The sequence below is a fragment of the Mustela lutreola genome, chromosome 16, assembly GCF_030435805.1.
Source record: "Mustela lutreola isolate mMusLut2 chromosome 16, mMusLut2.pri, whole genome shotgun sequence".
NCBI classification, from domain to species: domain Eukaryota; kingdom Metazoa; phylum Chordata; class Mammalia; order Carnivora; family Mustelidae; genus Mustela; species Mustela lutreola.
The window spans coordinates 4135001-4155396 of NC_081305.1; the positions used below are offsets into that span (position 1 = coordinate 4135001).

Genomic DNA, 20396 nt, shown 5'->3' on the forward strand with positions numbered 1-20396 from the left:
GGAGGCTGCAGCCCTTCCAGAACCTCCCTTCCCTTTGGATGCTCTGCCTCTCCCTCTGCATGGCCAACAGCAGAGGCCCCCTCTGGAGTCAGCTGGCCGGACTCTGAGTCCCAGACATGCCGGCACCCTGGGGAGCTGGCACTGCGGGAGCTCGGCAGGCCCCGAACCTCTCAGACTCAGCTTCTCCATCTGCAGAGTGGGGACAACCGTCCCTCCTCTGTGAGAGCCACACTGCGACGGCCGGTGTCGGGCTCCCTCTCCACTAACAAAGATGGGTCCACCGCTTTCCCCTGAAACCACGTGGCAGCCAGTAAGTCTTCATGTTTGCTCTTAGGAATACCACGCGTGCAGACTTGCTCCCTAGAACTACACCCGCCCCCCCCATCAAGAGCATCGAGGATCAAACAGCCCAGGCCACAGAGCACATCTTCGGATGCGCACATGCGGGAGGCCAGGGCTGCAGTGGGGGCCCCCTCCCTGCGCGGGCAGGAGACCGTGTCCGCTCTGCTGGGTACCCGCTGCGGGCAGGGCACTGTGCTGGGCGCTCCACGGCCTGGCCCCTCTGTTCCTCTCACCGGCCTTGTTACCAGCTGATGTCATTCATACGACCCCCTCCCCCCCGTTTACAGATGGGGAAACTGAGGCCTGGAGGTAACTAACAAGAATAAGGCCAAAGATCGCTCGGCTAACAGAGACCAGCTGCTTTTCCTTTCTCTCTGCACCACCCCGTTCCGGCTCCTGTTTTTGGTGTACGTGGCCAAGGTCCCCCCTGTGCTCCAGCCCGGTTTGGGGACCGCCGAGGCTCCCGCCAGCTTGGGCCCTGGACCACCCGGAGCAGAGCCCCTGCCACCGTCCTGGACTGGCCCTGACGGACCCACGAGGCTCCCAGCTCACCTTTATGATTTTGAGCTTGTGCTTCGGGCTGGTCCTGAAGAAGACAGACACCTGGGTACGAGGCACAGAAGAGCAGAGAGTCCGTGACCTTGGAGCTAAAACTCTCCCTCCTCCCCCCAGCGAGACCCCCACCCCCACCCCGGGAGGACCGCACCTTCCCGACGCAGTCAGCCAGCTCTTCCTGCTCCATATTCTCCACCTCGGCCCCGGACATGGCCTTCAGCTTCCCGTTGCACAGGCCAATGTTCCTTCCTGTGGGGGCGGAGAAGCTGTCTGAGCGCTGCCTCCCAAGCCTGAGGCTGTTCCCGTGCCCTCCCCCCCCCCCCACCCCGTAGGCACCTGCCTGACCCCCATCCCTGCCTGGGCCACACAGAGTGATGGCTGCCGCCCACCACACACATGCCGTGTCACACGGAATTAACTGGCAACAGAGGGCTTGTGCTCCCCGCTTTAAAGCCAAGGAAAGGGAGGGTAGGGGCTTCCCCAAGGCTGCGGAGTGGGCAATGCGTGATGCTGGAACCAGATGTGGTTTTGTCTGATTCTGGACTCTGATCTTTTCACAGGCTGGGGGCCTTGAGACCGAGCGGGGAGCACAGCAAGGTGTGACCCTCATTCCGGCAGCAAGTGTAGTGACAGGAAGGGTGTGGCTGGCCCTCTGCAGGCGAAGAGCCTGGAGGTCAGTGGCTCAGTGACTTGCCAAGGTCTCACGTCTGGTGGCAGAAGCCACCCCAGAAGTGAACACAGGAATGACGCTGCCTGGGTGGGGACGTGAGCTCGAGGACGAAAGCCCCCGGGCTGCAGGACGTTGACAGTGGACACAAAGGCTCTCCCCTTCAGAGGACCGGCCCACGTTTTAGGGCCAGTCCTCTGAAGGTGGAGCGCTGGTCCTCGAAGCTCACGGTCACTGTGCGCCAACCGGACACGCCCCTGCCCGGCCCACTGACCTATGGCGGAGGCGGTCTCCAGCCCGTCGCCCGTGATCATCTTCACCGACACGCCCGACTGGCAGAGCAAACGCACAGCCTCCTTCACGCCAGCCCTCGGAGGGTCGATGATGCCGACGAGCCCCAGAAAAGTCAGGCTCCCCAGCTCAGGCCCAGAAGCCAGGGCCAGCACTGAGGAGAGACCAAGAGGCACAGAAGGTCCACGGGGGGCCAAGGGGACCACGAAGTCCCCCGTCAGCCCGGCTCCTCTGCGTCCCAGATCCGCCTCGCCTGTGCGGGGCTCCCCCACGCTCGGCCGGCCCACGCGGGGCAGCAGCTGTGCACTGCTGGCCCCGAGACAGAAACAGAGACAACCTGACCCGCAGAAAGTGACTTTTGTCCGCTAGGGGCATCCAGCCCAGCCTCGCCCCAGTGCCCCAGTGCGAGAGGCCGGAAGGAGAGCCGTGAGCGGGGGTGCCGCGGCACATCCCAGCAGCTCTTCTGGTCTCTGCTCTCGCTGTCGGCCCTTTTCGGGGAGCGGCTGCAGGGGCAAGACATGTGCAGGAGGGCACTGCGGGTGACAGGCTCCGGCTGCTGGCTCTCCCTGGCCTGGACTCCTGAGCACCAGTGCTCTGGAGCGGGGCCTGTGAGAGCCGCCCGCCTGTTTTGCCCTTTTCACATCGGCCCATTCGCTCCTCGCTTGCTTCACTCCCGGCACGCACCGCCCGACGGCCGTCCTGCTCCCTCCCCTTACCAAGAACCCTGCCTTAGTGGGTTAGTGGTTAGTGCACACGAAAGGTCCGCGTGCACTGAGGTACTGACCGCGCAGGCCGAGGGTGCCCATCTCCTTCTCCTGCTGCTGGTAGAAGGCCCGCTGCTGGGGGGTCAGCGGCAGAGGGATGCCGCCGTGGTTGTACGTGCTGCAGGAGTTCACCACCTCTTCCAAGGCCCCCTTCATGAAGTAAATGTCCTCCTGGTCCTGGGGAAAGAAAAGAAAGCCCCTGTCATCGGATGCCTCGGCTCTCGGTGACCGGCCCCTCGTGCCCACGGAGAGGCTGCCGGCGGGGCTGTTCCTCGCGGAGCACCCTGCTCACCGGCGCAGCACAGGACCGGCTCGATAAATGAGGGGAAAGCCTGGCCACGGGACACCACCCGCCCGCGGCAGGATCCAGGCGGATCTTTGACCCGCACCCGCCTCTCTGACGTCCCCTGCCGATGTCAGGACGGCATCCCGGGCATTTCGTGAACTGCTCGTAGCCCAGGCACCGTCACACCCCTGCGTTGGGGACTGCGCGCTGGTGTCTCTGCTTAACGGCGGGTGTGGTTCCTGTTCTGTTCGCTGCCGCACGGGGCTCACTAAAGGGACCCGAACAAACCCCAACCGTCCTCTGCGGACTTCAGCTCTGGCTGCCGTGGATGGTAGCTCGGCGCAGAAGGCGTGGTGCCACTGTGGGTGACTCTGTCCCCCGCGTGGACATAGAGCCTGCATGCCGATGCCGGGCCGGAAAGAGCTCTCGTGAACGGATACGGGAAGCTGTCTGAGACCTCACCGTAGGAGGGAAACAGCAAATTACAAACACGATCTCCAGCATGACCTGAGGTCAGCACCCTTATGGTGCTGTGCGCCCATTTAGGACCTGGAACATTCCATCCCGGACTGCTGGGGGGGTGACGGGTCAGGAGAGAGGAGCAGAGTCTAAGGACCTCTCATTTTTTAAAGTCGCACTTCCTTCATTTATTTCAATGAGATTATAATACCGTTGTCTTTGGGGAGAAAAAAGAAGATTTGAAGGCATTAAAACATTAAAAAAACCTGTAACCCTTTTTAAGTGGGAAGGAGTCATGTGCCCGTCTGCTCACAGCAAAGGCCTGGAATGCGCTGGCCATGCCGCCCCCCACCCTGAACAACAGAGGAGTCTCCCAAGAGCAAAATGTGAAGGTTCTGGAAAGTGCAGGAGAGGTGTAAAGGGCTGGAGAAAAAGGTGGAAGATGATACTGGAAACTTGGGGGGAAAAACAGATCCCAAAGCCTTTTATCTGAAAATCTGAAAAGCTGCAGAAGGTTAAAAAAGAAAAAAAGGGGAAAAAGAAGCCGGCTGTCGTCCCCACGCTGGGAGAGCCGGGAGGGGTCTGTGGATGTTCAGGTCACTCAGAGCAGGGGCGCACACACGCACGTCCATGTACACACATGTGATGCCGACCGTGCTGGGTGCTGGGACGCACCTCCTGATCCCCCTTCCGGAAGGAAGACTGTCCCTACCTGGTGACGATCAAAGGTGCTTGTACCTGTAAAGAACTCAGCACCAGGGTGTGGAAAAGGACCCCCAAGTTAGCAAGGGGGTCACTATTAGCAGTGGGAGCATTCGTCCAAATGCCCCGCAAACACAGGTTCCTGGCTCTACACCCGATCTTCTTTTTAAAGAGAGAGTGAGTGAGTGTGTGTGTGTGTAGATTGCGAGCTTGGGCAGGTGCAGAGGGGGATGGAGAGGGAGGGAAAGAATCTCAAGCAGACGCCACGGGGGCTCAGAGCCCAACACGGAGGCTCGATCTCATGACCTTGAGATCACGATCTGAGCCAAAACCCAGAGTCAAACGCTCAACCTGGGGACCACCTAGGGTGCCCTGCACACCTGATACTTCTGACTCTAAGGTTCTGGGTGGATCCTGAGAATCTGCATTTTACACGAATTCCCAGGGGATCCTGGTGGCCCAGGACCCCCCACTTGGAGAACTACTATTCTAGGAAAAGATCTCGGAGAGCCCACGATAAAGCTCTACTTGCAGTCACCAGTCACGGATTTCAGACTTGGTGGAAGCTGGGAGCTTCAACTCTCTCCCTGGCGCCTCCATTCTCCTTTCTTTGGGGTGCGGGAGGGCGGGCGGGCAGGGGCAGAGAAGCCAACTCACCTCGTTCTTGGGGCTGCATTGTGCTGCCATCCATTTCTGCTCCGAACTGAATGGAATCTCTTTTTTTCTCACGTATGAATCTTTAATATCACTCAAGTCCATCTAGGAGGGTAACACACGGGCTTCCAGTGAGTCATGCTAAACACGTCTCTATGCAAAGCTCCGGCCCCTTAAATTAGTCATGATTCGGGCCGTGACCTGCAGGGGAGAATCCAAGCACTGCGCTCACAGGGAAGGGCCACTTGCTTTCAAATGAAATGTCCCATTGGGAGAAGAAAGGTCTCGTTTCTCTCACTCAGGGACAGAACCAGCTTGGTCTTTGGGGACAGTTTCTGGTGTCCCGCCGCACTGCCCACCCCTTCGGCAGCGGGGACAGCCGTTCTGCCCGAGGCACTGGGCGCTCCATGGGGGCATTTCTGCCGAGTCGCAGACCCGGGGTCTGACCTCGGAGCCCTGCAATCAGTCAGGCACTCATCGGAAGGGGTCTTCCTGGAGGGGGGCTTGGGGCCCAAGAGGTGCCTTGCACTCCTGACTGTCCCCCCAGCACCTCCCTGGGGTCTGAGCCATGGGGCACAGGGATTGCCAGGAAGGGTGGCCCAGAGAATGTTCCAGAGCCACAGGGCATGTCAGTGACTGCCTGAGGACGTTTGGGGCCACTCTCTCCTGTTACCACTAAGCTTCCCCATTCCTCATCTGCTCAGACATGAGCTCAAATTCTGTCTCTAGTTCAGCCCCAAGTGCAAGAACTCGCGGCGCAGACGGTCAGAGGCCCCTACCTTCATGGCCAGCGCGATCAGGGCGCCTTCCGTGGGCTGTCCCATCACCGCGTTCTTTCTGATGACGGCGTTGTTGGCCACGCAGCCTGCCTGAAAGGAATGTCTGTAGTTCGGATTGGGACCTGGCACCCCTTGGGGTCCTGGACTCAGTCACACGCTGAAGGCTGGACCCATTTTGGGGGCGGGGCTGACCTGGGGGCAAGGGACAGGGTTTACTCTTCAAAATACATCAGAGTCCCCACCCTTCCACTGTCAATCTTCACCGAACGCTGGGGGCGGGTCCTCACGAGGAGGCCCTCGTAAGGCGCTATCACGGGGACAGGGAGGCGGACAGGACGGGTGTCTGCGGGGGGTGACGAAGTGTCCTGAAATTAGACGCAGCGGTGGCTGCGAACTTCGAGAAGGGACTAAAACCACTGACCCTACATTTCAAGGGGGTGAAATTTGTGCTGCAGAACTTGATGTTTCAACCAAAAATGATAAAAAACAAAAACAAAAACAAAAACAAAAAAACAGAAATAAACACAAAGAGAGCACGGAGGGCGGATCCCGGCCCCTCCCTCACTGCGCGACCCGCCGCTCTCGTCCCTCCCTCACTGCGCGACTCTACGAGCCGAGCCGAGCCGAGCCGAGACCGCGTCTGGATTCAGGCCGGAGGGCACCCGGCATGGGCATGCGGGCACGAGGCGGCTGATACTGTTCTGATGAGCGACGAGCCCGGGCTCGCTGTCGCACCCTGGGTGGGCACCTTCTCCAGGCAGGCGTCCCAGGGAAGCTCCTCCCGCAGGCCGGGAGGGGGACAGAGGCTCTAGCTTGCTGCTCCCCTCACATCCTCACCTGTTACTGGGACACCTGTCCCCTGGAGTGGCCCCGGCGTCACCCAGACCCAGGTGGCCCTCTCCCGTCCGCTCCTCTTCACGGCGTGTGACCGCCACGGGGTCGCTGACACTCACCTCCACTAACCTCCCCACCGAGACGTTGCTGAACCGCGTCAGGACTTCCTTTGAGGGTAAGAGACGGACGGAGCCGTCGCCGTTATATCCAACTCCGCTGACCTGCAGGGTGAGGCCACAGGGACGATGTCACCGTGTGTGGTAAGACCCCCCCCCCCCCAACTGTCCCATCATCTCTCTCCTGGGGCACCCTCGGACAGAATCCTACACACAAACAAGACGTCAGGCATGAAGCTGTCCCCAGCACGTGCACCAACAGAGGGCGGCCAACCTGCCCTGGCAGCCAGAGGGGGATACATAAGCCTTTGCAGCCCCCGAGATCTGACAGGACCCCGTGGCCCTGGGACGCGGGGCACCCAGGGAGCCATGACAGACGACAGGTAAACCGAAGGGCGTGGCAGCCAGCCAGCCAAACTCTGCGGACACCTTTGCCTGCATGTTCTGCAGGACACAAAACGGCATGTTCAGGGAGCTTACAACTGTGCCAGAGCCACAGGGGAGAGACTGGAAAAACCCAAAAGGGACCATCATGGTCCATTTATCGCAGGCAGTTACGGGCAAATGTTTCTTTGCATCTGCAGTACATAATGAGCTTATTATTACCAGACAATGGCCCCAAATAAAGCTGGCTCCCTTAACTCGGTCATAGTCCTTGCTGCCGTTGGTGGCAAGGAAACTGTGCAGTAACTCATCTTTGTTTCTTCCTTGTTGCTTCCTAGAAGGTTCCGTGTACTTTTAGGAAGGAAAAGGTCTGTCTGGCACTGTGCACGGCGGCCCGGGGCTCACCTCAGCATGGAGCCCATCAGATGTCACCAGCTGGGTGACGGTCATCTCATTGGCGGTCAGAGTCCCTGTCTTATCTGAACAGATGACATTGCAGCAACCTAGCACAAGACAACCCCAGGTCAAACACCAGGGCCGAACCACTACCCCTTCCATCCCATATACAAGATCCCAGCCAGCGGAGTTCCTCACCCAGCGTCTCCACGATGGGTAACTTCTTCACGATGACACGCTTCTTGGCCATCCGCAGCACTCCCAGGACCAGTGTAACCGTGACAACAATGGGCAGACCCTCGGGAATGGCAGCCACAGCCAGGCTGGATCAAAAGGCCAGACGGGTCACCTTTAACATAAGCACTGAAGGATGACATGAATCCCAGCTGGGGTCGCCAACAGTTTGACCCAGTGAGGCATGTCCCCAGTGTCCCCAGTGTCAGTGAGGCATGTCCCCAGTGTCCCCCTCTGGTCTCTGTTCCCAATTCCATGATGCACCGGTCTCCTCCGGCATCCATGGCTCTGAGTTCTCCTGTGGCAAAACCCTGCTCCTGGGAATGGGCCTCCCCTATCAGACATCCACACTTTAGCATAAATTAGCCTCTCAGTTGTTTTGCCCCTTTAAGCACTTGTGCTCTTAAATTACTGTCATTTATTAAGGAGAAAGGTCTTTGGATCCTTTGAAAGGAATTTCCAGAATTAGTAAGTGGGAAGTGGAATTTTTTGGTTCAAGAGGTCCTCTCTGAGTCCCCTGAATTTCACTTTTCACTGGTCTAGTTGTTTGGACACTTCCTGGTAAGGGAGCCAGACAAGGAAATCAAGGTTGAAGGAGGTGGTGACAAAGCTGTGCCTTTGACTATTGTAGCAAAGCTGTTTGGGTGCCTGTTCATTATTATTCCTCCAAGTCTTTCTGTACCGTGAGACCACACCCTCCCATTGCCAGGGCTGACTGGCTCAGAAGAGAACACGTGACCCCAGCCGGACCAGTGAGATTCTCTCTCGGGACTTTGAACGGGGGTAAAGAGGGTGGCTCCCTTCTGGTGGGCAGTGTGTCGACAGATGACGGGACGTTAAGGAGGGGTTCTTTTTGCCTCAAATCTGGCTCCAGAACTTCATGGTAGACTGGTTCCCCAATCCACACCCGCAGGCGTGGATGAGTCAAAGGGCTGGTGTGGGGCTCCCAACAGACGTTGGGCCAGTGGGGGAGGCAGAAGAGGTTTGGGGCCAGACTGGAGAGGTTTGGTGCCTCGGTGCAGAGCCGTGGGGGAGCGTCACCAGCCACAGCCACCACGGCTCACCCTCTGCACCAGGACATCCAGCAAAGCCCGGCAGGCACTCAGCAAATATTTGCTGGACAAACAGGGAACAGTGAGTTCAGGCACACCCCTGGCTCCACGGGTTCAGTTCCAGCCCCTGCCATAAAACGACCATCCCAACAAAGCAAGTGAACGAAACTTCTGGTCCCCAGTGCACATAAACGTTATGTTTACACGGTACTGCCCTCTATCAAGTGTGCAAGACCGCCGTGTCTAAAAACCCAACATGTGTGGGCGCCTGGGTGGCTCAGTGGGTTAAGCCGCTGCCTTCGGCTCAGGTCATGATCTCAGGGTCCTGGGATCGAGCCCCGCATCGGGTTCTCTGCTCAGCAGGGAGCCTGCTTCCTCCTCTCTCTCTCTCTGCCTACTTGTAATCTCTGTCAAATAAATAAGTAAAATTAAAAAAAAAAAAAAACCCAACGTGTGTCATCTAACTTAGAAATACTTCATTGCTAAAAAATGCTGACGATCAGCCGGGCTGTCAGTACACCCTGTCACTGATCACGGGTCACCATAAAAAAATAACAATGAGAAACTTTCCGATATTATGAGAGTTACCAAAATACGACACAGTGATGTGAAATGACCTAATTCTCTTGGGGAAAATGGCCCAGTGGATGTGCTCAACAGAAGTGTACTACAGACCTTGATGTTGTGAAAAATGCAAGATCTGCAAAGCACAAAAACACGAGAAACGCCCACGCACATACAGCCAGGGGCTGAGCCGCGACGGCCCCGTCCGTGCACGGTGAGCGCTCCATGGGCTTGTGTCAGCGTCAGAAAGCCTGGCCGCGTCCCACGTGGCTGTCCTACTTCATAAAAGCTAAGACATGCGGATGGTCAAGGCACCCTTATCTGTACACCGCTCAGAAAGTGAAAAATGCTGCCAATTAATTAGGCACATGGTGCTCTCTTACCTCCTCGTTTGTAAGAAGCAGTCTGACCTCAGAGACGTTAAAGTGTGAAAAAAGAAAGCGCATCTTAGAATCAAAGAAACACGGTATGTGAACGGTGGCCCTCTTCTCCAGAAACAATGGAGCATTCAAGGGCAAGTTATATGAACCAAGATTACTGAATTTGGTCAAGGGACTGTGCCCAGTTTCTATGGGGACAGCAAGAAGGCTTCCTAGGTTTTATGGCACAGGCGGGCAAGACCGGCTGAGCGAACATTTGCAGAGGGCTGGGACAAGGAACTTCCCCCCATATGGTGTGGGCAGGGCCTTCCTGCGTGTACTTGGATGCTTGCATAATAATAAAAAATTAATCCACAAACTAATAAAGATTAGCACGGACCCGGAAAAGCGAGTATACTTTGGATCATCTCGGATGTCACCTGAGGCAGAGGGAATTAGGATAAAGTGTTTGAAAGAACAATTCTCGTGTTCTTTCTTTTCCAGAATCTCTTCCTCACTAGCTCTCTAGCTGTTTCTACCTTCTGACCCAGGGACTTTGAGCAGCTGACGCCACTAAGAATCTTCATCTTTTCAAAGTCACAAGGGAAACAGACAGAGGAAATTTCCTCTGAATGGCCAGCCCACCGCGGATCTAGTGGGAGAAGTGAGGGGGCGGGGCGTGGAGACCGGGAACCAGGAGGGACCAGCAGATGGCCCTGGGGAGGGCGGGCAGGACGGGCGCCTTTTCTGTTATTTACTTGGAAATACTAGGTAGTTGTCTTGACTCATAGAAGTTCCCACGGTTTCTAAGATGGGGACGGAATGCGCCCAAGAAGGACGCAAGGTTCTTGAGTCCAAGAACCTTGGGGGAGGTTCTTAGGTGTCACAGCTTCCCAGTGTTGTTGTTCTGGGAGTCGTCCCCCGCCCCCCCCCGCAAGGGCTCAGGCTCCTCTGTCCCTCTGCCACCTGCCTCTGAAGGCTAAGTCACCTGAGCACTCCTGTCCGGGGCTCAGCCTTCTTCCTTGGCCCTGCCTCTGCGGGAGCCCCAACTGGGTCACCACTTAGAGCGACAACAGCACCCCAGGGGGCTTGTCCAGAATGCAGAATGTCAGCGCCCACCCCAGACCCGCCAAGGCAGGGCACCAGCGACTGCTGCTGAACAAGCTTTCCCCGGGACCCTTCCGTCCTCAGGCTGATGTCCGGAACGGCTCATCTACAACGACCCACTCTTCCAGGATGCCTGTCCTGGCCTCGAACCCCACACTCCACCGCACAGCCAGCTGCCCACGCCCCCGAGCCCTCTGTGGGCTGCAGCCGGCTAGGGCTCACAGCCCTGTTAGCTCCTGTGTCTACGTCAAGAATGGGCAACGCATTTCCAAAAGAATAGGAGTGACGGTCCAGCATGCCGTCTGGAGGGCTCTGATGCGTTATTTAGAATCAGGAGGAAAGGGGCCCTCACTGGCTTGCTATGTGTCCCCTAGCGAACTCCACTGTGTGGCTGTGCTCATGGAGCCCGGCCAGTCTCTCCTGGTGTCCCCAGATGCCCACAGCTCAGCTCCACCGCCCGCCATGGTGGCACGCTCCCGGCTTCTCCAGCAGGCCCCGCCTCGTCTCCGCTCCCGCTGCGCGGAGCCCCCTCCGTGGCCACCTTCCGGGGACGGGGCTCTTCCCACCTCTCACTCCCTGCAGTCGCTTCCTTCGTAGCCTTGACTGTGAGTTGTGATTTGATCAGCGTTCACGTGACCCGTTCGCACGTACTTTCTCCGCCAGCCCGCAAACTCTGATTTGGCTCCCGACGAACCCCGGGCCGGGGTCCCGCTCCCCCACCTGCCCACCTTCCCCGCCGCCCTGGCGAGAGCAGGCCGGCGCAGCGCCCTTACCTGACCCCGATCGTGAACATGCTGAGGAGCGGCTTGCCCTGCAGCCAGCCGGTGAGCATGATCAAGCCTGGGAAAGAGACAAGAAGTCTGTGTGCGCACGCGTATACATGCACACAGGCACACACACGCGCACACACGCACCTGTGTGTATATCCTCAGACATGCAACTGTGTTTCAAACGCCGTCCCTGAGAAGAGTTCGGGAATGTGGGCACAGACAAGTAAGAACCTCAAGTATCAGACCCACTCTCCTGTTTCTCAAGACTGGCTCCTCTGCCAGAAAGAATGCTTCCGCTTTTTAGGCAAGGACCAAGCCAGTTCAAGTTCAAGAAGGAAATGATCAGCCATCTACCAGTTAATTCCTCTCGGGATGTTTGCAAATGTTTACAGGTGACTCCCTTACTCTCCCCGGGTGCCCCCGTGAGCGGGGACATCCCCCATGCTGTGCGACGTGGCCAATGACAGCTGATCCCGGGATGGGCAGATGGGCCCGGGGGCTACAGGGCTGTGTCCTGCCGTGTTCACCATTAAACAAATTCCCTTTTCCTTTCCTCCCTCATCATGGTTCCTAACAGCAGGCACAGTGCCAGGCCCAGGACACGCGGACCCTGCCAGAGAGGGACCCTCGGGTTGGAGAAGGGCCGGAAGTCATGCCAGGACCCAGGAAAACATGCAGGACGTTCCGGCAATGGGGGGAAGTTTCCGTATCTGTCAGGTGGGGATAGGGCCCGTGTGTTCCTGGAGGAGCTGTTTCAGGATTAAAGAGGCCACCATCCCCTGGAAGGCTCAGCCCTGCTCCCAGCCCACAGCTAAGGACTGGGCGGGAGGGGTGGCTAGCGGCTGTCGCCTGTGTGGTCGTGGAGGGAGGACGTGGGAAGGCAGGCGGGGCACCTGTTGAGCCTCGGAGGACTTGCCGACGACGAATGGCAGCTTCGGGTCGGAGGGAACGGGGAGCCACGGCAGCTGTGCACTGGGTGGCAGTGGTGTGTGCACGTGTGTAGGGCGTGTGCGTGTTGGGGGGGGTGACAAGATCTGATTTGTTAGCTACCTTTTTTATATGCAGCAGTTAGCGGCGGTAGGCAGATGAGATGTCAGCTGGAACCCCAGTGAATCCAGACGTAGAGGCTGGTGGGGCAACTCCCAGAAACAGGGGCGGGTGCCGACCCTGCAGCCCCAGACGCTGGGCCCTGCCCCTGCCCACAGGGCCCCTAAGGGCTGGCGCAGCGCATCGCTTCCCAAACTCACACTCCGTGACTTTAATCCACGGGCAGCTGGAGAGTGGCCCCGTGGAGGGTATTTACAGCACGGAGCCTGGCAGACGTTCCTCTCCCGGGAAAGCTGGTTCTCAAGCACGGACCCGGCCGCCATGTCTTCCCTGCATCTCCCCCATGGGCCCCACAAGGATCGACGGAACCCCATTCCAAAACGCCCACCCTCCTGGAACAGCTCTTGAACTATCTATCAAGGGCGCCTGGGGGGGCTCAGTGAAGCCTCTGCCTTTGGCTCAGGTCATGATACCAGGGTCCTGGGATCGAGCCCCGCATCTGGCTCCCTGCTCAGTGGGGAGCCTGCTTCTCCCTCTCCCTCTGCCCCTCCCTCTGCTCATGTGTACTCTCTCTCAAAGAAACAAATAAAATCTTAAAAAAAAAAAAAAGAAAGAAAAAGAATAGTCTTGGCTGTGGGCTATACAAAATCAGGTGGCAAACTCAGTTTGGTCCAGGAGTCATGGTTTCCAGTCCTCATACTAGAGAGTAAAAGAGGCCTCTGGGCGGTGCTCCTCCAGACAGCCAGGACCGCGTGGACCTTCTACTCTCCCAAAGACGCCTGGCCAATATGCAGCCCCAAGGATGGCCAGTGAAAGGCAATGCGCAGGCCTCTTTCCCCACTTGTGTCCACGACAGCCATCACGCATCTGTCAGTCCTCCTTGCAACCAAGGAGAAGCATGGCCTCAAAAGGCAGTCACAGCTCAGAGCCGCACTAGGAGATCGGACTTGGCAGGTGAAGATAAAACCCGGTGGGAGGGAGGGAAGAAGGCAGGAGCCGTCTCAAGACAGCAGAGCTAGTGATTTAGCCAAGCTGGAGCACTTACATCCAAATCTGAAATCCGCAGAGGCGACGAGATGCTGGAATTTTGAGAAGGGGTGCCCGAGGAAGAAAGGGTGCGCAGGTCTGTCCCCGGCACAGCAGAATTGAAAGCCCTGACCCCAGACCACCTCCTCTCAACCTCTCTGCTACAGTTCCTACCTCTGGGAAGTTGCAAAGGAACGCAGTCCCCTCCGTGCCTTTGATCACACCCTGTGCTCTGCCTGCAATGCTGGACGCCCTCTTTTCTCACTTGGCAAACTCCTACATAGCCTGCAAGACCCCACTGAATGTCACATTCCCCTCAGAACCTTCCCAACTCCCCTACTCAAGATCAACTGCTACTCTCGCGTGTCATGTTTGTTCACGTGTCTCGGTCTTACTGGCCTGGGGTCCTTCAGAGGACAGAAGCTGTATCTGATCCATTTGGTAGCCCCCGACCGTATCCCAGTGACCAGCGTGTCACATGACACTCAGTCAATGAGTTCATGCATCTGGGTGGCCCGAGGCACAACAGAAGTGCTTCTTGGAGGGATGGCTATTTCTCCCACAAGCTTTCTCTGGCTCCACAGTTTTAGGGAGACTCACTGGTCCCGCCTCTCATCACTGCCTGTGCCACGGGCCACAGTTTGTGGGTTCCTTTATGAACCTATCCACTCAACAAGTGTTGATTGAGAATGAGCCCTGGGCCAGGACCCGGTGGATCCTTAAAGCTGGGAATGAAGACCAGAATCAAAGCCAGAGCGGGAGATAGGAGGAAGCAGCCGGTGAAGGGACTGGGGCGGCCCCATGGGGAGACTCAGGCTTGAGACCCACAGTTAGGTCAGCAGCGTCATGTCGGTGCCGCCTGCTGTGCTGCCAAAGGCCAAGGGGCACAAGTCCTGGCACAGCCTGGTCGGTAGCCTAGGAATACGGCTGCTGCACTGCTAAACCACACCTCCCAGCATCCTCTGCGGTTATGTAGGCCACGTGACTCCATTCTGGCCAATCAAGAATGGGCAATGGGCCAAGGTGATGACTTCATGCTTTAAACGTTTCCCACACCAGCCCCCTGCTCGGGCTTTGCCCACCTGCTGGATGAACAAGTAGGGAGAGCAGCCAGCCTCTGTGGACCAGGAGGGAGGGAGAGCCATCCGTGGGCGGGGCCCAGGACCCTGACTTGGTGCTTGGAGGGGACCTACCCAGAAAGCCACTCTATCAGGAACGTGCCCGCAGACCATGGTGTGAACCAGAAATACGCCTTGACCAGGGAAGCCATTACAGTGTCGGGCTGCGGCGGCATGGTTGGCGGGGGCTGAGATAGAAACCTCTTGGCCCTATCGGGGTCTCTGGTCCCATCCCTGGGTCCTCACCCACGTCAGCAGCAGGGAGTCTGAGAAACGGCCATGCCCGCTCAGGACGGCTCCCCTCCGTCCCCCGGACCCAGTGCAGGTGCCTCACTCACCAATGATGGCAAACGAGAAGAGTGTCAGCTGCTTCCCCAGCTTGTCCATGCTCTTCTGGAGCGGGGTTTTAGGCGTCTGAAAGGATGAGAAGCATGGGTTTGTGAGAAGCGATCCCAGGAGCGTCCCTCGGCTTCTGCCTGGCGTTCTTATATCTTGAGTGGAGAGGCGAGTCCCCAAGGGGCGTGCATAAAAACCTTGCTGATCTCTACACTTGAGGACTGTGCATGTTCCTGTCTGTAAGTTTAATCTTGACAGCAAAATCCTAATAAATGTTGTGCAATAAAAATAAATTTTTAAAGGCGTGAAAGGTATGAACTCACGTTAACCACATCATTCTCGTTCCTAAGGAGGGGCAGGGCCGGTGTCGTAGCCGAGAGGAATCGCCAACCCCAACCTCCCAGAAAACCAAAGCCCCAACCGACCCTTACCTCTTCAGCCTGCATCATCTTGAACACTTCTCCGAACTGGGACCTTTCCCCCGTTCCGATCACGACCCCCTGCGTTCAGGAGAGAGCTGTGTGAGGTCTGAAGCCAGAAGCCCACTGGTGAGGGCGGCCAAAGTCCCTGGGGCTTACCTGCCCCTTCCCGTACTGCACCAGGGTCCCCATGAAGACGATGTTGCTCAGAGTGGTGAGGTCCCCCCCGCCGGCCAGCGGGCTGTCCGTCTTACTGCACGGCTCAGCTTCTCCCGTGAAGCTGGACTCGTCTACCAGGAGATCTGTGACCTAGCAGGGGAAAAGATGAAGGATTCTGTCCCTTCACCCCGAGAACGGGTTGTAAAAGCACAGAATGGACCACCCTTACCTTGTAAAACTTCTCAGTTGTGAAAAATTTCCTGTGTGTAAAAGGTCGTGCCCCTGACTGCCTGGAATGAGGTCCGACCACTGCTCCCTACAGAGCGGGCAGGCACCTCTAGGCAGAAAACGTCCCTCCAGTAGGACCTGGAGTTGGGTGGTAAAGGATTTTTACCTGGGTTACCTGCACTGACCTGGCAGGATATTCAAATGAAGTCTTTCCTGAACAAAGTAGATTCCCGGGGACCATCCCTGATACTGAGGGTCATTTCTAAAACTTCGAATGAGGGGCACCTGAATCTGATACAGAATTCAGGAACTTCAGGCTTTTGTCTTCGGCGCCTTGAAGAAAGCTTGCGTCTATGTTTAAATTTGAACGTGATCTTCAGGTTCCGAGAAATCACTGTCGTCTTGCCCACGGATCAGGAGGACTGATCTGGCATTGACCGTGTCTAACGGGTGGTCCCGGAGATGCCTCTGGAGACGGTGGAGCTGCTGGTCCCCGGCTACTTCAGGCACAGATGCTCTTGCCTTTCCCTAACCAGGGTCTTCCAGAGATGCTGGCTCTGACCTCTGGGTTGGAAAGTGAACCAGACTGCCCTCATCCACCGTGGCCATGAAGTCATGGCCCATGAAGTCATGAGGATTTTCTGCCACTAAGAAATACAAATCTCATTTCGGAATGTAATGAAGTTTTGTTTTTGTCTTTTAAATGTTGCCACAACTAAAAAAAAAGACCAAAAAACCAGAAACAAAACCTTGACCAGAAAAGCACAGGACAGCACCTGGCCTCGTCATGCCATTATGCAACAGACAGCAAACAAAGCCCAAGTCGAAATCAGGGAACCAGGATTAGAACATGGCCTCAGAGGCCTCGAGGAACTGAACAAGCATTGAATTGTGTGGCCCCTCTTGAAAAACATGTCTCATACCTTCTGTAACATTAGTTAAGGTTTTCATGTACTGTGCAATGTTAGAAAAAGTCTTAGGCAACGGTTAACTTGGAATATGCCTTTCAAAGCAGCTGTGCCTTTCTCTGGACACTCCACGTCCTGCCCTCCCCGGAGACCCCCACATAAGCCATGTGCTTTGAGCCAGGTTATTCTATGACAGCCTAAGGTTACGTTAACACCAGACACCACACAGTGCATGTGTGCACGCATACACACACACACCCCAGCAGAGGAGGAGGGAGGCACTCACAATCCCACAACTCCTCTGATGTGCTGGGCCCTGTGCCAAGCACTTCACAAGGTCTATCTCTTAGTCTCCACACCCTCCATGAAAGATGCTGTTGGTTTCTCCATTCTACATGTGGGGAAACTGAGGCATGGAGTAATTAAGTAACTTGTTCGAGTACCTTGCTCGCGGTTCTACAGCTACCTGAGAGCAGAAGCATGAACCAAGGCTCTGGTCCCAGAAACTTCACTCTTAACCATCTGGCAGAACTGACATAGACCCAGTAGGTATCACTCAAGAGGTGAGTCCCCTGTAGCCAAATTGTGCCAGGTACGAAGGAGGACATAGAAGGGGCCTGGGGCAAGCTCTTCCCCTGAGGACCTTGTTATTTCGGCACTGAAGACCAGCTCAGAGAAGCCGTCTTCCTACAAACTCACAAGAGAGCAGTGAGTCGGCACTATTCAAGCGGGGGCTGCTGAGTTCTCTACACTTGCAAATTTAAAAATTTCATGATCACCTTTTACAAAAGCGCCCACCGCCACGGGATCCCAGCCCCAAGGGGGACAAGGGCTATCCACCGCCTGTGAGATGCCCACGTCCCCTCCTAACAGAACCCCCAGTGGGAAGGGTATTGGGGTTGGGGATGGCGACGTGCTCCCCCCCCCCCCCCCACCAATGTCACTTCCCAGTCTTCCTTGCAACTCAGTGTCCCTGCCTTCTGGACAACAGGACATAAGGAGAAGTCACCGAGAGTCCTGGGTAGGATCTGTGAAGGTGGCTGAGCTGACAGGCCCCCTTCCCCTTCCAGCTTCCTCCTCCTCCCTCCCTGGGCTTTCATTATAGTGGCTCCAGGAGCCATGTTACAGGTATGGGGGGGCAGGGCGAGGGGGCTGGGAGAAGCCCCGCCCCTTGTGCCACGGCGGAGCTGCCGTATTGGCTTTGGACACCCCACTCCCGGTCTCTCATTATGAGAGAGGCGTGCATCCCTGGCCCATTGAAACCTATCTATTTCTCTTACTCTGTTCACTGCAAACACAACTACCAACTGATCTAGAGTTTGTGGTTTATCTCCAGGGCATCAAGGGCAAGTCAGAGGACACAATGAAGGAAGAAATGGGAAGACGCAGTCACCCAGCAGCACCGGCTGCCGACGCCACAGATAGCAGGTGGCAGAAATCGGCACCACAACCCTGGTGGCAGGCACTGGGTTTCCAGAAAACACTGTCTCATGGGACGTGAGGATAATCTGAATAAATTGCATGTACTTGGAAAGTCTGGCTTAGGCTCACAGTTGCATAAGGTTTGAAGCACGTAGAATGTGCACCTAACTTCGCTCGTTCACCTTGAAGTAATCCTGTAGCCAGAATGGTAACAGTGCAAACACTGGGAAGGGAAGCCCTCCACTGACCAAGTCCTGGAGCGGTAATTGTTCCGGTCTGGGTCTGATGTTCCCGCGGTCTGATCGGCCGCAGAAGACGGGGCGGGGGGGGGGGGTGCGGAACGGGAAGGTGGGGCACTTGGGCTGGGGAGACGGACCGGAGGAGCGTTCCCGGGGGACCGGGGACGTGGAACGGGTCTGGAAGGGCGAGCAGACACGTGCTGAGTGAGTCAGGCAGGGAAGGACAAGGCCAGGTGCGCTGGTGACGCCGGACTTGGTAATAACCCGCTCGGTCAGAGCAACTGGGAGGAGGGGGAGCCAAAGAAAAGACCTCTCTCCTCCCAGCACCCCTCCAGCGTTAGCGGGACAGCAGCCCAGGGTGCTGAGCACGGGCACCAAGGCACCCTCTTTGGGGTACGGATTCTTGGGGTGGGGAGGGGGCGTGTGGTGGGTGCTGTCCCCGGTGCTGAAGCCATGGCGGGGATGGAGAGCTGTTCCTGTCCCTGAGTAGCACTGAATGGAGGGGTGACAGGCAAGAAGACGGGAGGTTTGGTCCACGTGGAGCAGAACAACTGTGGAAGGTGTGGCTGAACTCAGCTACATCGGAGATGGGTTATGAAATTTGGATAGTACCTTATAAGTAATGAGGATCCAGAAAAAGTCTTGATCAGAGAAGAGAGGTGTGGGAGATGATAAAATCGAGTTAGATGTTGGAAGAGGTAGCCAGCTGCACTGGGATGGGAAGCCTACAGTCCAAGAAACACAGCCCAAGCGAGACAGAGGAAGGCTCTGGATGGCGGCTGGCGGTGGCGTGGGCAGAAGAGCCAGCTGGGAGGGTCAGGAGAACAGCAATAAGCGTAACCAGGTAGGCGCGGGGAAGTAGGCGGAGACAAAGACTCGGAGCCTATTCTGGTCTAGAGAACATCTGTCAACTAAGCATATTTAGTCGTGAATATATTTCATTAACGTCAATTTGGGATTGGCGGGAATCTTGTAGCGCAAGGCTTAGTCGACACCCCGGCCTTCCAGACCCAAACTTGAGCTTTGACTCTTCCTCGGGTTTATTTGTTCTGTTTTTAAATTCCAACAGCTTGCTTTTCCCACCCAGTCACACCGATCTTCATTCTGACCCCCAGAACTGTAAGAGGATCCTTCGGCGTCGCCACTCTGTATGTGGTCACGTGTTCCAGGTGCCTTAGGGAACAGATACAGGGAGGAAACCCCGAGGGAGAGCCAGAGAGCTAAAGGAAGTCAGAACAGCTGATGGCAGCAAGAGAGCGCCCACTGTGGGCGGTGACGGATGTGCGCTCTGCAGCCCAAGGACCCGAGTTCAAATCCTCCGGACTCGCGGCTGCATGAGCTCAGGTGGGCTGCTCAGTCTCTCCAGGGTTCTGTGTTCTTGTGCTCAAGTCAGAAAAATGAGTGCTGTTCCCTTAAGGTTGTGGGGGATGGAAGGAGGCAGTTTCTCCCCAGTGGTGAGCACAGACCTGACTATGTATTTCTATACACACATTAGTTCTCTCCAGAAGAGAGAGAGAGAGAGGCAGGGAGTAAGGGCGAGTGTCTGGACCAAGAAGGAACAAAGCTGTGTGTGTGTGTGTGTGTGTGTGGCTTCCGGTGACCTCCCAGGCACCAGGTCAGCTGAGGGGGCGACCAGTCAAAGCACAGAACCCACACGATACCAGTGGGCACCCAGAGGAGGCTGGGCCTGAACCCACCTGAGGGCTCTGGTCACTTGCTGCTCATACACAGGCAAGACTCCTCCCATCCCCCACACCCAGCCGGCCTCCCACCTTGGAGACAAAGCGTTACTTGGAGCCCTGACAGGTCCCATTCAATACCCTTTTCATGCCAGAAGCGGGAGAGGAAGGAGGAGGAGGAGTGTCCCTGCTCTACTGGCTGGACCAGGTCAGCCTACCCCCTAGGCCTTGACCTTCGTTAACTATGGGGAGAGAAAATGTTTGCTGACCCCCACGCACAATGCATAAAGCGCTCGTATTTGGGTGACTTATTTTACGAACGTTCCGGAACCTGCTGTTTCCTGGACTTAAAAAAGCTGTCCTAGGTCTCGGAGTGAAACAGCGGACACAAATATCCCACTGTGAATAAACAAAGCTATTGATTGTTCGGGGCAGTTGCAAAATACCAAAAGGGAACTCTGTCGTGTTTGTGCCTGGCGGTGAGGACGGAAAGCACTCTG

General features: G+C 56.6%; 1 protein-coding gene across 3 annotated transcripts in view; it reads right to left on the reverse strand.

Annotated features, from left to right (window-relative positions):
* ATP2C2 (ATPase secretory pathway Ca2+ transporting 2) overlaps positions 1–20396 on the reverse strand; it is a 57821-nt gene that overhangs the window by 6206 nt on the left and 31219 nt on the right. For all 3 annotated transcript variants that reach the window (XR_009348764.1, XM_059152594.1, XM_059152595.1), the window contains exons 8-20: positions 15421–15570; positions 15274–15342; positions 14845–14920; positions 11319–11385; positions 7428–7552; positions 7239–7336; positions 6453–6554; positions 5500–5589; positions 4724–4825; positions 2640–2796; positions 1839–2009; positions 1049–1146; positions 895–945 (exon numbers count right to left, since the gene is read on the reverse strand). Coding sequence is in view for 2 of the 3 variants with exons in the window: in XM_059152594.1 (XP_059008577.1) it covers positions 895–945; positions 1049–1146; positions 1839–2009; positions 2640–2796; positions 4724–4825; positions 5500–5589; positions 6453–6554; positions 7239–7336; positions 7428–7552; positions 11319–11385; positions 14845–14920; positions 15274–15342; positions 15421–15570 (1356 nt within the window). In the remaining variant the exon portion in view is untranslated. The remainder of the gene's footprint in view (positions 1–894; positions 946–1048; positions 1147–1838; positions 2010–2639; positions 2797–4723; positions 4826–5499; positions 5590–6452; positions 6555–7238; positions 7337–7427; positions 7553–11318; positions 11386–14844; positions 14921–15273; positions 15343–15420; positions 15571–20396) is intronic.